Source organism: Diplotaxodon limnothrissa, linkage group LG16 (assembly GCF_057381915.1).
Source record: "Diplotaxodon limnothrissa isolate DT_005_m linkage group LG16, D_limnothrissa_male_GT1.1, whole genome shotgun sequence".
Classification (NCBI taxonomy): domain Eukaryota; kingdom Metazoa; phylum Chordata; class Actinopteri; order Cichliformes; family Cichlidae; genus Diplotaxodon; species Diplotaxodon limnothrissa.
In genome coordinates, this window is record NC_140611.1 from 15,773,927 (window position 1) to 15,788,038 (window position 14,112).

Here is a 14,112-nt window from a genome sequence, read left to right on the forward strand (position 1 = left end):
ATTAGAGTCTCTCAGTGTGAGGAGATTAACACACACACACACACACACACACACACACACACACACACACACACACACACACACACACACACACACACACACACACATAGTCAGCCTGTCAGCATGCTGTGTGTGTGTTGATTAGATATTTCTATATAAATGGATCAGCTGTTATTGTTTGTTTCTACACATAAATCCATCCTGTCTGTCTCTCCGTGTGTCAGGGAGGTGAGATCTGAGCGATCAGACAGTTGTGTTGTGTCAAAGCAGGAACTTGCAGCTGTGCTGAAGAATTTAAAGCCCAAAATGCAGTTAGCGCACAAGAAATCAATGCACTGTTGGGAATCATTATACTGTCAAACACCCATTTTTTGTAATATTAGAAACATGTTTACCTCAAGTTGTGTTTCATGTCGTAAGCAGTGAAGTATTCGCTGGAGTCAATCCTGTGCTTCTAAAGCAAGAAAAACAAAAAAATATTCACATGAAGAAACTGAAACAATAGTGTCCAAATGATGGATGTGGTTTTTATTTTAAACAGAGGGAGGATCGCTATTGTTTTGTTTTGTCTTTACAGTGATAAGCGTAGTACGTTCAGTCAATATTACTTATACTTTATTATTGTTGATTTAACTCTTCTTTGAACTTTTTCTGTCTTTGTATAGGAAAACTGTAAATAATAGCCTTTTATAACATCATAATTATTAATTTTACCAATTATTATATTATCTAGGTCTCCATTTGTTTGCAGGAAAAGAACAGTATCTGGTTTTAAATAAATCTGTACAGTGATATGATGATACACACAGTTTAAGCACAGATTTATGTGTTCCCACTGTTTGTGAATGTGGCCCAATAATGGGATGACCTGTGTTTGACCTGATGTCAGATGTAATTTGTGTATTGGTCTCTCGTCTCTCTTGTTTGTTTTTGGCCCACTTTGCACCAGAAAGAGGAAACCAGCGGCTGAACAACAGCAGCACGTTTAAGCTTGATAAGCTGTTGTTAGAATTAGAAAAGTTGAATCAAAACGTGACAGTGAAAACAAACTTTTTGAAATCATGAAGCACAATTTACCAAAGGGGAGACAAAAACGTTAGAAGTTAACACGAGACGTGTAGAGTATTGCAATCTGATTTTGTAGACACTTCCAGAAACAAATGCAATCTTTTAATCACGTCGCCTCATTCTACTCACTTTTTTTTTTGCAAAGGTCAAATTACTCCTGACTGAGCAATCAAAGTAACTCCCTGCTTATCCCAGTACACCCAACAGTAGTAAAAATGTGGCAAAAACAGTGGTAAAAATGCACATTAATTTCCACTTCTTAAAATTGGTGGAAAACTTGTTTAAAATTTGTTGTAATTTGACTGGAAAAACACTTTAACTCTTCCCATGATACTGAAATGTCAGTTGACCAGAAGAAAGAAGATTGTAGCTGTTTAGGATTATCAAATTCGATGGTGGAGTAATGTATATTGTAGGACTCCAGGAAATGAATGTAAGTCAGTGTAATGTTCTCTGAAGTGATGGAAGCATGACTCCGATCCATAACTCCCCACAGTTACCACATGGCCTGGTCACCATGAGACTGAACTGCCACTGAGAGTGTTTGTATGTGTGTGTTTGGGCCACGCACAGGTGCTAACAATTCATTTTTCCCCATTTAAAATTATTTTAAGAATCAAATGATAGAATCCTCTGGGAAGTGAGTGGATAAATGGTTATTAAAATTAAAATTAAAAGGAATAATTACATGACTAATGGCACATAATTTTTATATAAATATATCTGCGACTGTGTGTGTGTGTGTGTGTGTGTGTGTGTGTGTGTGTGTGTGTGTGTGTGTGTGTTAGCACAGCAGGATGTGAGGACCTGATGGGAATCTCATCTCCATCTGGGAATGAACCAACGTGTGCGTGCGTGCGTGTTCACAGTGACTCTGTAGGTCCTGTCAGCTCAGATCAGAGTCATCTTTATCGGGTTAGATGGAAAATCATCTTCCTACCCCTGACAGTGTTCTGCTGTATGTTTTTCTATCCAGGTATGCTTTTACTGCGTCGGCAGTATGTTTGGGATCATTGTCATGCTGAAAAATTTAACCGTTTCCAATCACATGCCTTCCAGGTCATATTGCATGGTGGAACAAAATCTGATGGTACTTTTCTGTGTTGATAATTAATCAATTGAGACACAATCTCCAACACTATTGACTGACACAAATCATGACAGAGCCTCCACTGTGTTTTACAGATGGTTGTAGACAAGAACTCGACTGAAAATGAGTGAAAAAGCAGCCAATGTCCAAAGAAAAACTTTGAAAGACCTTCAGAAAGCCTGTTGCTCAAGACCACTTTAAAAATTACTGACTCTGTGGAAGTAAAATCTAAAGAAATGAGTGGTTACTTCTGTATGTATTTTAAAGTTATATGTTATGTTGCTATTTTTTTTAAAATTTATTAAATGTCTGTCTTTCTTAGATGTGAAGGAAACCGAGGATAGAGGGTGCTTGCTAATATGTTAAAGCCCCTTTGAAATAATTTACGATAATAAAGTAATTTGCCTTGACTTACTTTTCTGCTTTCAAAATCCACTTGTGTTTTTTCTCAAATTTAAAATGCATAAATGATAAAAATGGTTTTGATTCCTCACCTTTAACCTCTCGTTTGACTCAGAAGACAAATACTTTAAACGCAAATAATATTAATTGGACACAATGAATGAAGACTGAGCAACAACAACCAGATAGACTGTTGTTACACACAATGACCCTGACATATGGATGCTGGTCTCTCTGGGGAACAGGGGAGGGTGGCGTGGGCATATTTGGTGTTTGATAACAGCAGGAGGTATTTCATAGAGAAGGGGGTTAATCAGCTATCATTTATAAGCTTTATGAGCTGTTTACACTGTACTGTACAGGTGCTTTGCATCAAGTTAATATCTCTTTTTGTCTCTTTGAGCACAGAATTGATTTTCCTACTCTGGGTTTGTTATGGGGCTGCACATTTTCCTTCATGTTCCTTAACCTGTTTGAGTTCAAATTAAATGAGATGCCAAGAGGCCCCTGTTTTGCGATTGTTAGATTATAACAGTATTAAATGAATACTGTTTAAGTGCACCATTATAGGTTTTAAATCTGGGAGGATTAAAATATTCTTTTTTTGAAAATATCTCTGTAGATCTGAATGTTTCTGGTGATTAAAGTGGAGTTTGTTTTTGTTTATGTACATCTACCAGCTGTGCCATGCGTTTGTCTCTAAAGCTACACATCTAATATGGCCATTTTCATTATTCTCCCCCCAAAGGGAGGGAGTATGTAATTGGTTGTGTTTGTCTGTCTGTTTGTAAGCACAGACTCTCTCTGTGAATTATTACAAAGGTCTTCAAGTAAACTTTTATAATTCAGGCTGATAAAATGTCTATAAATTTTCTCTGATGTGACGACTTTTGAAAATTTAAATGATGCTTAATTTTAAGAAAACTAGCCTTAGTAACTGACAAAATTGGTACTGTAAATATTGGATTTTGTTTTGGACATGTCGATTGTTCTTATTTCATTTAAAAAGTTTGTTATTTTGAATTAAATATCAGTATAGACAATAAATTCTCATCAACAAGTGTGCAGTTGTTGAGAAGTTATTAAAATTCCTGCTATAAGTTCCAAAAAAAACCTTCTGGATGTGCTTGAGTTCTACTTTTGTGGAAGAAGAAAGATGTTTTAGTGAGGTGTTGCCAGAGCAGCTTTACTGCACTGTGACACTGTATCTCATCTCTGGACGTCTGCTAAAGTGAGGGAACACAATCCTTTAAAAGATAATTCCCCATTTGCTGTTTTGATGATGGTGGTGGTGTTTAACGCAGGTGTATACATGATCAGTCCTAATACTATGATCACTGACAGGTGAAGTGAATGACACTGAATATCTCTTCATTGTGGATGGAATATATTGGGTAGCAAGTGAGGATTTTGTTCACACAAAAGGAAGGAACAGTGGTGAAACAGCGACAGGGTCATTGCCGGCCAAGGCTCACTGATGCATGTAAGGAGCGAATGCTGGCTCGTGTTGTCTGATCCAACAGACTTTTCTGATAGAGAGGTACTAGAACACACAATGTGTCACAGTTTCCATGTTTGTTGTTTGAGTATGCATAGACGTAGGCTAGTAGTCCTGGAAGTGACCACTTACATCAGGATAGAAATATTTTATCATAGGATGAAGGTGATCACATCTTCTTTTAACACTAAGTATAAAAGGAGGGCTGAATCGATCATGAAAAAGGTGTTCCTTATATCCTCATCTCTTATCTGATAAATCAGAATCCAGGGAAATTGGCAAATTCTCACATTTTTTAAACTGAAACCAACCAGTTTAATTTGGTGTGAAAGCAAAAGTTTCCATAAGTTTGTTTAGAAGTTTACATACTGTAAAAGGTATTTACATTTAAGTCAAAAGCTCCTTGTGAAAAAACAACAACAAAAAAAGCACAAAAAAACTCCAAAGTACTTGCACTACTGTCATCTGCAAATGAGCCACGCACAAGCTCACTCAGACACAAAGTATTTTCTTTGTGTCTGAGTAAAATGTGATGTAACTCTGAATGGACTGTCTGAGCTATGCTAATATTATCCTCGGAGGATTAGAAGATTAATATGATGCTGGCCAATCAGGTTTCAGAATTCTTTCACGATTGTACTTGTTGATGCTGTACTTTACATTCTGCTGATAGCAGCAATGTGCAGCGTTCATATTTGATTGACTATTCAAAAGAATTTAAACATACAGTAAAACATCAATCAGACAAACTAATCACAGAGTTTGTTGTTAATGGTAGTATCCTTTTATACACTTACTTTTTCGCAGTGGATTTGAATGTTTTATTTAATAAGACTTTAGTCTTAATGTTTATAAAAAGAAAAAATGGCATTTTGACATTTTGGGTAAATCTCAGCATTTCATCTGTTCACACTGGTCAAGGATGTTTTTAGCTTAGCTTAGCACAGAGACTGGAAGCAGAGGGAAACTGTTAGCCTGGATGACTGAGAACCTTCACAGACATACAGCCTGGTCCCTTTCAAAACGTACCCAAACCTCTCAGATGTCCATCATGTACCTTGTTCATTAAACAGTGTGCTGTGTTCAAGTGCTGTTTGTTAACTACTTTTTTCTCTGCAGGTGAGACTGGTGTCCCACAGTCAGGTGAGGTGCTGCTGCAAGACATATTTGCAGTGAAGGTGAAGCGGAGGCGAGCTGCGGGCCAGGAGTCAGGGGGACCCGTGCTTGGTGTGGCTCTCTTCTGGTGTAGGAGGAAAGGGAGAAGGCTGGAGGAGGACACGCTGCACCTCCACAATGCCTCCTCAGAACACACACACACCTGGTACAACACCCTGAAGGAGCTGCTCACAGGTAACACAGACATTCAGACTGTCATGCAGTTCAAGCAGCAAGCACACAAAAGCAAACCAGGAGTTTAAAGTATTTTTGTCAGTATTCAGCATCTTTGTCTTAGATGGTGGAGCTGGTCAGCCATTAACCATTTGGGGTTCATGGTTTCTGTTGTTATCCTGTTAAAATGTTGAAAGTAACACCCAGATGCTGTGAAATTGCTATGGACAAAACAGTGGAATGTAAATTTGACCAAGCTAATGGATGAGACCCAGTTTGGAGGTTCCTTGGGCCCACATTGAACATCCAACTGTGACGGACTCACTGAAAATGTGACTGGCAGTTTGTGTTACATAAGAGCTGAAACAGGAGAAACGTGAGTCAGTGCTTCAGTGAGTGTCATACTCTAAGATGATTAAACTGTACACACACACTGCTGAGTAATACTGTTATAAGTAGCACGCTTAGCATCTGTCCATTAGATGGTTTGATGAATGGAGACTTATTTAAATGGAGTTTGTCATTAAATTCACACATTACAAATTTAAACTCATATTTTTATTTACGTCATAGCTAATACAGCTGTTAAATGAACGAATAAATACATGGATTCTTACTAGACATACAACATCTGTATTACTACATGTTTTTGTGCAAATGTTGTCAGTAAGGTATCCTAAAAATTGCCACACCCACAACTGTAAATAAAAGGCAACACTTTTTGTAGCATAACAAAATTCTGATGCTGGACTGTATTCTGGGCTCTGATTATTTGGTATTTTTGCTGATGACATGCTACCATAGCAAATAGTTGATTTTGGAGTCATAAAGTCTTGTTTTTGATGTTCACTTTCATTAACAAGAATGTTCTGTTTGGAAAAGCTGAAAAAGAAAAATCAAGTAGTAAAGTGTTGGAAATGTTTGCATTGTTGGAAGATTGAATTATAATACATTTTTCATTAGGCCAGAATTTTAATTTGTTATAATATCTAAAAAACGGTCATCCCCATCAGCCTCAGCTGTTCTTTGTGTTGAGTGCTCATTCAGTGAAGTCCCATTGTAACACTTCAAGCTTAGCTTCAAGCTAAGATCTTAGCTTTTTAAAACCAGACGTTGCCTTTGTTGGGTGTCTGACTTTGAAACCAAACAGTGGAGGATTCTTGTCATGTTAATCACAAGTCATTACCAAGTGAGATAACCGTGCTTCATGCTCCTTTCTGATAATAATGGGGATCATAATTTACAAAATCAATGTTTTATTGAATAAGACTTGAAACTAGCTCGTAAAATCATCAGTGTTCACAGAGGTTTCAGATCATGGAAACAGAGCTTCCCCCCCCCCCCCCCCCCCCCAGAAACTTCTGTATAACTTAAAGTGTTTCTGCAACCACAGGATTTGTCCCTTGCTTGGGGGGGATCCAGGGTTAAAACACTTGTGTGTTGCCTACAATTGTCAAGTCCAAAAGCTACAAAAGCTTTTATATACAATCTGTTTTGCTAATTAACAAATGTTAGCATGCTAACACACTTAACTAAAATACTAAACATAGTAATTAAACATGTGGTTTACTGCAAGTGATTGCATTAAAACTTTGGCTTGCAAGTTAGTCTGGACCATAAACTGTTTAGATTGATAAAGCAGTTTTTTCTACAGTCTGTGGAAAGGTTGCAGTTTATTTTACTGGTTGTTCTGCTTAGATGTGCTGACACCCTGCCATTATTATAGTTCAGGGGCTTTAATGTATAACATTTCAAAACCTTATGTTATTTGGAACAAAACTGAGCTGAAATCTGTGCTGATATTTTTCTAAGCCAACGTGGTCAGTCAGCACTGCAGCTGCCCAAGATATACCAGGATTTAAAACGCACACCTTTGTGTTTTGTACGTCTGCAGATGATTTGCATGATGATGCAGTGCTAGCTGCTCAGATTAAAATTTCATTGTTTTCTATCTGTTCATCACTCAGTTTAATGAGGTGAGTCACAGTTACATCAGACCAGAGAACTAATCTGCTAATCCACAGGAACAAAGGATTACACACACACACACACACACACACACATTTAGCAGTACTCAGTAAAGTGCTGTCAGCAGTTAAATCATGTTGTCTGCAGGAGAGATTAGTTACTGTCTGCATGAACACGTGTGTATACAACCACTTCATATTTAGTGCATAAGAAATATCTCTGAGGCTTGGAGCTTTAGACAACACACACTGCAAGGCTGAAAGCATGGAGACATGACTTTTTTCTAGTTTCAGATTTTCAGCAATATTTCTGAATCTGCAGCTGCAATAGCTTTAGCGTGGTCTTGTTTAGGGGCTGGGCTGTTGTTGGTGTTCAAGTTCAACCAATGGTGTGCAATGTGTTTGACGTCCGAGCCTTGAGTTCAGTTCTTCTTCACCATGCTAGGAAACCCCCCCCAAAAAACAATCTTATGTCTCTGACTCAGTCTCAAGTATCAAATAAAGTGCAGAAGATGTCACAGTTGTTTAGTTTCTTTAGACATCAGTATATTTTTTCTATAGAGCATAAAGTTTTCAGAAGAATAACCTCTTCATTGCCCAACCACCTGCTGCTAAAGCTCTGGATGTTGCTGCAGTCGGACGTTCCCAGACGCTGATTTCCCAGGTGCACTGTAGTGGGCGGTGCGTGGCTGACAGTTAACACACAATAGAAATGTTGAAGTGCTTGTTGTGTGGATTTAACTCACATGGACACATTTTACATTTCAGTTCTTCTCTATTTGTCCAACCACGCCAACTGCAACAGAGACATTACAAGCTATCCATAAATGAAGAGGTCAGAGGTCACACACACATTACTGTCCTTTTATCACCATGGCATCAGTCTGACATGTTATCGCTGGTCACCTGTCTGTCTGTCCATCTGTCTGTCTATCAAACCAGATTACCCATGAGGCCCTGCAGCAAAGTCACAACTTCTTCAAGTCTTTGTCTTATGGGCTCGCACTCACACTCACAGACATGAATGGCCCGCAGGTCGTGTGTCAGCTCAAGTGGTCACACTGCACATCAAGCTGTGATGGCTTTTGTGACTTTACACACCGCAGCAGAGGAGTCTGTGTGCCTGTGTGTGTGTGTGTGAAAGGTAAACACAGTCAGTAGCTCTGCCGCTGTGCGGACATTAAGCCTATTTTCCAGCCAGAGGTCAGTGTGAAAAGCGTATTGTTGTGCGAATCATGGCGTCACCGAGTGGGCAGTCCCGCCGCAGCCGACGCCGGCACCACTTCTTAACCTTCGGGTCTGAACAGTCATCTGCACAATGGTGTGCACAGCGCAGACACTTCCTGTTTCTGGAACCTCATTTTTTGTTGTTTGCTGTGTGAAGCAGCTGCAGAATGCTGTTCAGAAAGTGAATGGTAGTCAGTGACAAAAGGCGAGAACTGCTGCTGTATAGACTCCAATTCCATACTCACAGTCAGTCTGCAGGATCGACTGACTGCAGTTGTTTAACACCACAACAGACTGACAGGTCGGTGGAAATTGCAGGACAACTGAAGTGAGCGTTCATAGGTCACCAGGTGCCACAGCGACCCCTCCCAGATCTTTTGTCTTGCGGTTGCTGCTTGCTTACAGAAACCTCGGGGTCACAGTATCAGAGTAAAATGGGTGTTGTTAGTCCAGTGGTACTGTAAGTTGTCATATGGTCAAAAGGACAACATCAAAATGCAAGGTTTTACCTTTAGAAATGGAGTATTGTTGTGTTTTATTAAATTCAGGAACCTGCTACCCATGCACTGTATTTTCCATCGCCTTTTATTTATATATAAGAGCTCCAGGGACTCCCAGGAGGATGAGTGTTACCATCTGAGGTGGCTTTCCTTACACTCTTTTAGAAAGGTGTTTTCTAGATTGTTCCTCCTCAAATCCAAAATCTTGAACTAGTGAAGCATGTCATCGTGGTGGACAACCAGATATGTGAGTGTTTGAGCTGCATACTCCATGGGTGCAAATGCTCTGAGCACCATGTCACTAATAGTTTGATATTGATACCCTTCCTCCCTTTTCCTATAACCTCTGTCAGCCCGCACTGTCCACTGTGACTATCATTTATAATTAAAACCTCCTTAATTGTAAAATGTTTCAACTTGCAGTGATTTTTTAAAAAAAGTGTAAAGTAGCACATTTTCACACTAGAGAAACTGATACAGACTGAGACTGATCTAATGACTGCATGTTAAATGCTTCGCAGAAAACTTGTGTAGGTAATGAAGCTGTGAACTAATTAAAAATGATCTAAGGATCGAAAGATTTGGATTTCCTTGGGTTTGCGATGACCTGGATGACTGAGAACATACACAGACAGGAAAAATGATGTTTGAAAGCTATAATAAGATGGAGTCTGTTTGTAAACAACATGCAGCAGTCCAGTCTTAAGTGCTCAGTCAGAAACTCAACACTACTCCATGGTAAACTACTCCACTACGGGGATTGTTTACCATGGTAACATTTCAGCAGCGCCATAGCAACCTGTCACTGGTCAAGGCTCGGAGATGATCTGATGGATACTTGACCTCTTTATATCTGTGAGTCTGTCGTCTTCTTACATTTGTTGTGAAGATGGTTCCTTTATGACAGAAAGCATCTGTTTATGCATCTTTTTTCGATGGAAAATCTAGGTGTTTTATCAGGCTTATATTATATTATAGAATTTTTTTAATGAGTGTACGTGATGTGTTGGTTGTATGTTTGTTGTTTGTTTTGTTTTGACATACTGCGAATCAATTTCCCATCAGGGACAATAAAGTTACCATTGACCATTGACCATTGACCATGCATCAACAGTGTGAGTGATTTCTGTCATTTTTAACACATTATTAGCTTTTATAAGCAAGTTGCTTATAAAAGAAGTGTAACTGGTCTAAGTGTTAAGTCTTTCTTTTTCAACACTCTGGAAAACCCACTCATTTTCAAATGTACAGATCCTTGTTTTGACCACGCCTTTGCGTGGTCAAAACAGCTGCTCCTGTGTTTTAAATGCTCAGTTTAAGAAACACTGGTCAAAAGAGATTTCACAAGTATGGGACAGAGGATACTGCAACAATCCTAGTTTAGGGTTTCCTGGTATTGAACTTACTGAACTAAATACTGACCTGATCGGCAGTTTCATAAGCCACTTTAAAAGTACTGCCAATCCCACCAAAGAATACTTCCAGATTTCAAAATAAAGGTTTGTTTGGTTTCCATTTCTCTTGTTATTAGCAGTTAAAGAGCAGAATAATCCATGCTCGTTAAACTGAAGGAGAATCAATTACAGCACACATGAATAAATATTGAAAACTAAGCAATCCAACTTTGCTCCTGATGATAGTAATGAGACCCTCTGTTATCATCACAAGGTCCTTTCTTATAATTATAAGATCAGTAAGAGATAAGGTGTCTTTTGAGGCCTTTTTTAATTGATTGCAATTTCCACATAAAACCAAAAAGAAATGTAGGTTTATTCAGGCTTGTTTGCTTAGTGCTGCAGCACAGATGTGTTGCTTAGAATGGAAATAGGCCTGAGATTTGTGGGACAACGACAGGGTGGAGATTCTGGTATTTGATGGGGGACCACTAGAGAGATGTGGAGGTGTCGGGTAGCTCCTCACAGGAGCTCCGGAGAACCTGGTCAGAGCCGTGGGGTGGAGTGATGGCAGGAGGTGCACATTGTGTATATGTGTGTGGGGGTCATTAACAGGGCGAGGTCACGGCCTTTTGGGAGCAGATTATAGTAATGAGAGGGATAATGGAGCTGGTGTGTGTGTATTGATCTGAGATGGTCCAGAGGGATTCATAATGCGGTCTCTAAATCTGCCTAATGATGCGTCATACAGGGGGTCTGTGTATGTGTGTAGTGTGTCGATATTATAAAACAACACACACACACCCATCAACCAGTGTTGTAGATGTAAACAATATTCTGATGTATCAAACAGGCCACCTCCACATATACTGAAGCAGGTGTACAGACACGTGTTATCTGTTTATTTATATATCTCTGGGTTAATACTTTAAATTTAGGGCATGTGGAAGTCAGTTTCTGATCCATGCAGAATTTTAAGTGAAGATGTTCTTCAGTTTGTTCAGATACTTAATGTCAGCCACGATAACAAAGTGTGTTGTGATCAGCGTTCAAGTAAGGACAGTTAGCTGTTGGGCTGTTTGTCATCACTTGGTAAGTTGATTGTTGTTTTAATTAACGCATTAAGAGCTCATATTAAAATTTTAGTATTTTTAGAAAAATATTTGCAGTCTTCCAAATCTTATTGTCCAAAATGAAAAGTTATTTAACTTCTTGAGTACACATAAATAAACATACAAAACTGCTTCATCTATCAGAACACAGCTGCAGAGGAACGTGAAGTGGAACGCTCAGCTGGCTATGATGAAAGATAGTTCATAGACATTTTATAATCCAGAACTTTATGTAATCAGCAGCAGTAATTTTTCTATTTTATCTTTTTTGTTCACTAAAAGTGGCACATGAACACATTTTTTTTCTTTCATTTTTGACTTTTAAGGGCACTATATTGTGGACCAAAACACACAGTGGCATGTGGTGTAGTTGGAAATATTACCTACAGCCAAGGAGCTATGCTAGTAGCAGTGTAAAGCCGCCAGTGTATCCCACTGCAATGGTTGCTTCACATGCTGCCGGTAACGTTATCACACAGCCACTCCTGAAAAGCAGGTGTCACTACTCAGATATTTGTTAAATGCTAATAAACATGAAGTGCAACTGAGTCTCAATAAAGGAGACTCAAAGGATCAAAAACTCATGACTGTGAACCAGTTTGCCACCAACTGGTTTGCACATCTGGGCAAAATCTCTTAGTAATGCATGGAGTCGTTTTTGATCCTCTGAAAATGGGGGGACTCTGCATGAAAATCACTGTAATTACTGAAGTGTTAATGGAGAGCTTTTGAATTAAAGCTGTGTCTACTTCACATCTACATTGTTTTGTTTAAAATTCACTGTTGTGGTATTACTGTGCTAAGATGTATGGACCTAACTATCTTTCAGTCTGTTGAACAATAACTGGCTCATAGCCCATCACTAGTGTAGCTAACCAACCATTGCAGGGTTTCATTTTCTTTCAAAATCCAACCTATGATGCACCTGCTAAATGTGTGTGTGTGCATGTGTGCATGTTTTCAGGGTTCAGCAACCGTCCTACAAATCTGAAGGTCTTCATCAACCCTAGCAGCCACAAGAAGGAGGCCGTTCACATCTACAGAGACCACGTGGCTCCTCTATTCAAGATGGCTGACATCCGAACTGACATCACAGGTTAGTCCATCCAAGTGTTTATTTTTCTGCTCAGTAGAAACACTGAAAAATTATAATTATAAAAATATAAATAAATGTACGTATTTTTGTGTGTTTATTTTTTAAATATAAAACTATGTGAGGCAGGGTTTTAACAACTAGATCTTTACTGACACCAGACATGATACTGAAATCTGTGTGCGCGCGTGTGTGTGGAGGGAGTCCAAAGGTCAGAGTTAATGGCAGCTTCTGGTCGCTAGGTAACCTGATATAGGGGGCGGAGCTTAGCCCATCTGTTGTGACAGAGGGAGACAGCCTCCTCTGCACTCCTCCCCTCATCTTCTCCATCTTTTTTCCTCTCCTTTCCTGTCTCCTCCTGTTTCCAATCATTTGCTCTTGTCTCATTTCCAGTCCTTCTCCTCTCTGCTGTTTTCTTGTTTTCTTTCCACCTGTCCTCTTTTCACCTTTCTGTTTTCCTCTCCTGCCTCATATCCTTGTGTCCTCTTTCCTTCTCATTTCCTATCTTCTTGTCTCATCACTTTTCCCATGTTTCCTTTTTCTCCTCCTTTTTTCTTGATTCCTCCTGTTTGCTTCTACTCTCCCCCTCTCAGCAGATGGTGTGATATCCGCTGTCCCACTTTTTTTTTTTGGCAGTCATCAAACACACACTTCATCTGACCACACATATGCACGAACACTTTATCTCTGTCCATCTCAATGTCTCTCCATCTGCTTACTTATTTTTTCCCCCTCTCTCTGTCTTTACCTGTCTTTCTCTCTCCAGTAACAGAGAGGAAGGGTCATGCTCTCTCAGTGATAAAGGAATGCAAACTGGATGAATATGATGGGTTAGTCATCTATATCTTTTTTGCTTTCAAAATCATTGCTTGGTTGGGATTCATCAGGATTTTTCCATTAAAAAATCCAGAGTAAGAAATTATTGTAAAAATAATTTACAGTTTAAATGTAGTTTTGTTATTATTCATCCATAGATGTTCAGTATCATAATATGTTGCTTTCTGAACCAATGTGTGACTGATTACAGACAGGTGGAGCCACCTTTAATTGTGCTGAAAGTAGTCAACGCACTTGAAGATGATCAGATGATCTGCTGTATCGTGTGTAGAGGTTTCTGTTTGTTAAGCTTAAAGCAATCCGCTGTCAGCACTGTGAGATCGATGAAACTGTCTGTAGCTTTTAAACTGGATGAGTCTAAAATATGCACTTGAAGGCAAGATAAATGATCTCAGGTCCAGGTTAAAAGAAAGCCAGCTGACGATCAGCTGGTCCCTATTCCTCAAGAGGACAGGTGATAGTGGAATCTTACAGTTGGAAATAGTTGACTGTTTAATGGTAAGTGCGTTGACATGAAAGTTACCATGTTTAAATTGTGACATCATCCTGCTGCTGAACTGAGGTGAACTGGATAATCAAATAGCAGTTTACTGTC

At 39.1% G+C, this 14,112-nt stretch overlaps 1 protein-coding gene across 3 annotated transcripts in view; it reads left to right on the forward strand.

Moving 5' to 3' along the window:
- Positions 1 to 14,112, forward strand: part of cerkl (CERK like autophagy regulator) — a 32,076-nt gene that overhangs the window by 6,842 nt on the left and 11,122 nt on the right. For all 3 annotated transcript variants that reach the window (XM_085374771.1, XM_085374772.1, XM_085374770.1), the window contains 3 exons: positions 5,178 to 5,408; positions 12,552 to 12,683; positions 13,447 to 13,510. In XM_085374771.1, the coding sequence (XP_085230897.1) occupies positions 5,178 to 5,408; positions 12,552 to 12,683; positions 13,447 to 13,510 (427 nt within the window). The remainder of the gene's footprint in view (positions 1 to 5,177; positions 5,409 to 12,551; positions 12,684 to 13,446; positions 13,511 to 14,112) is intronic.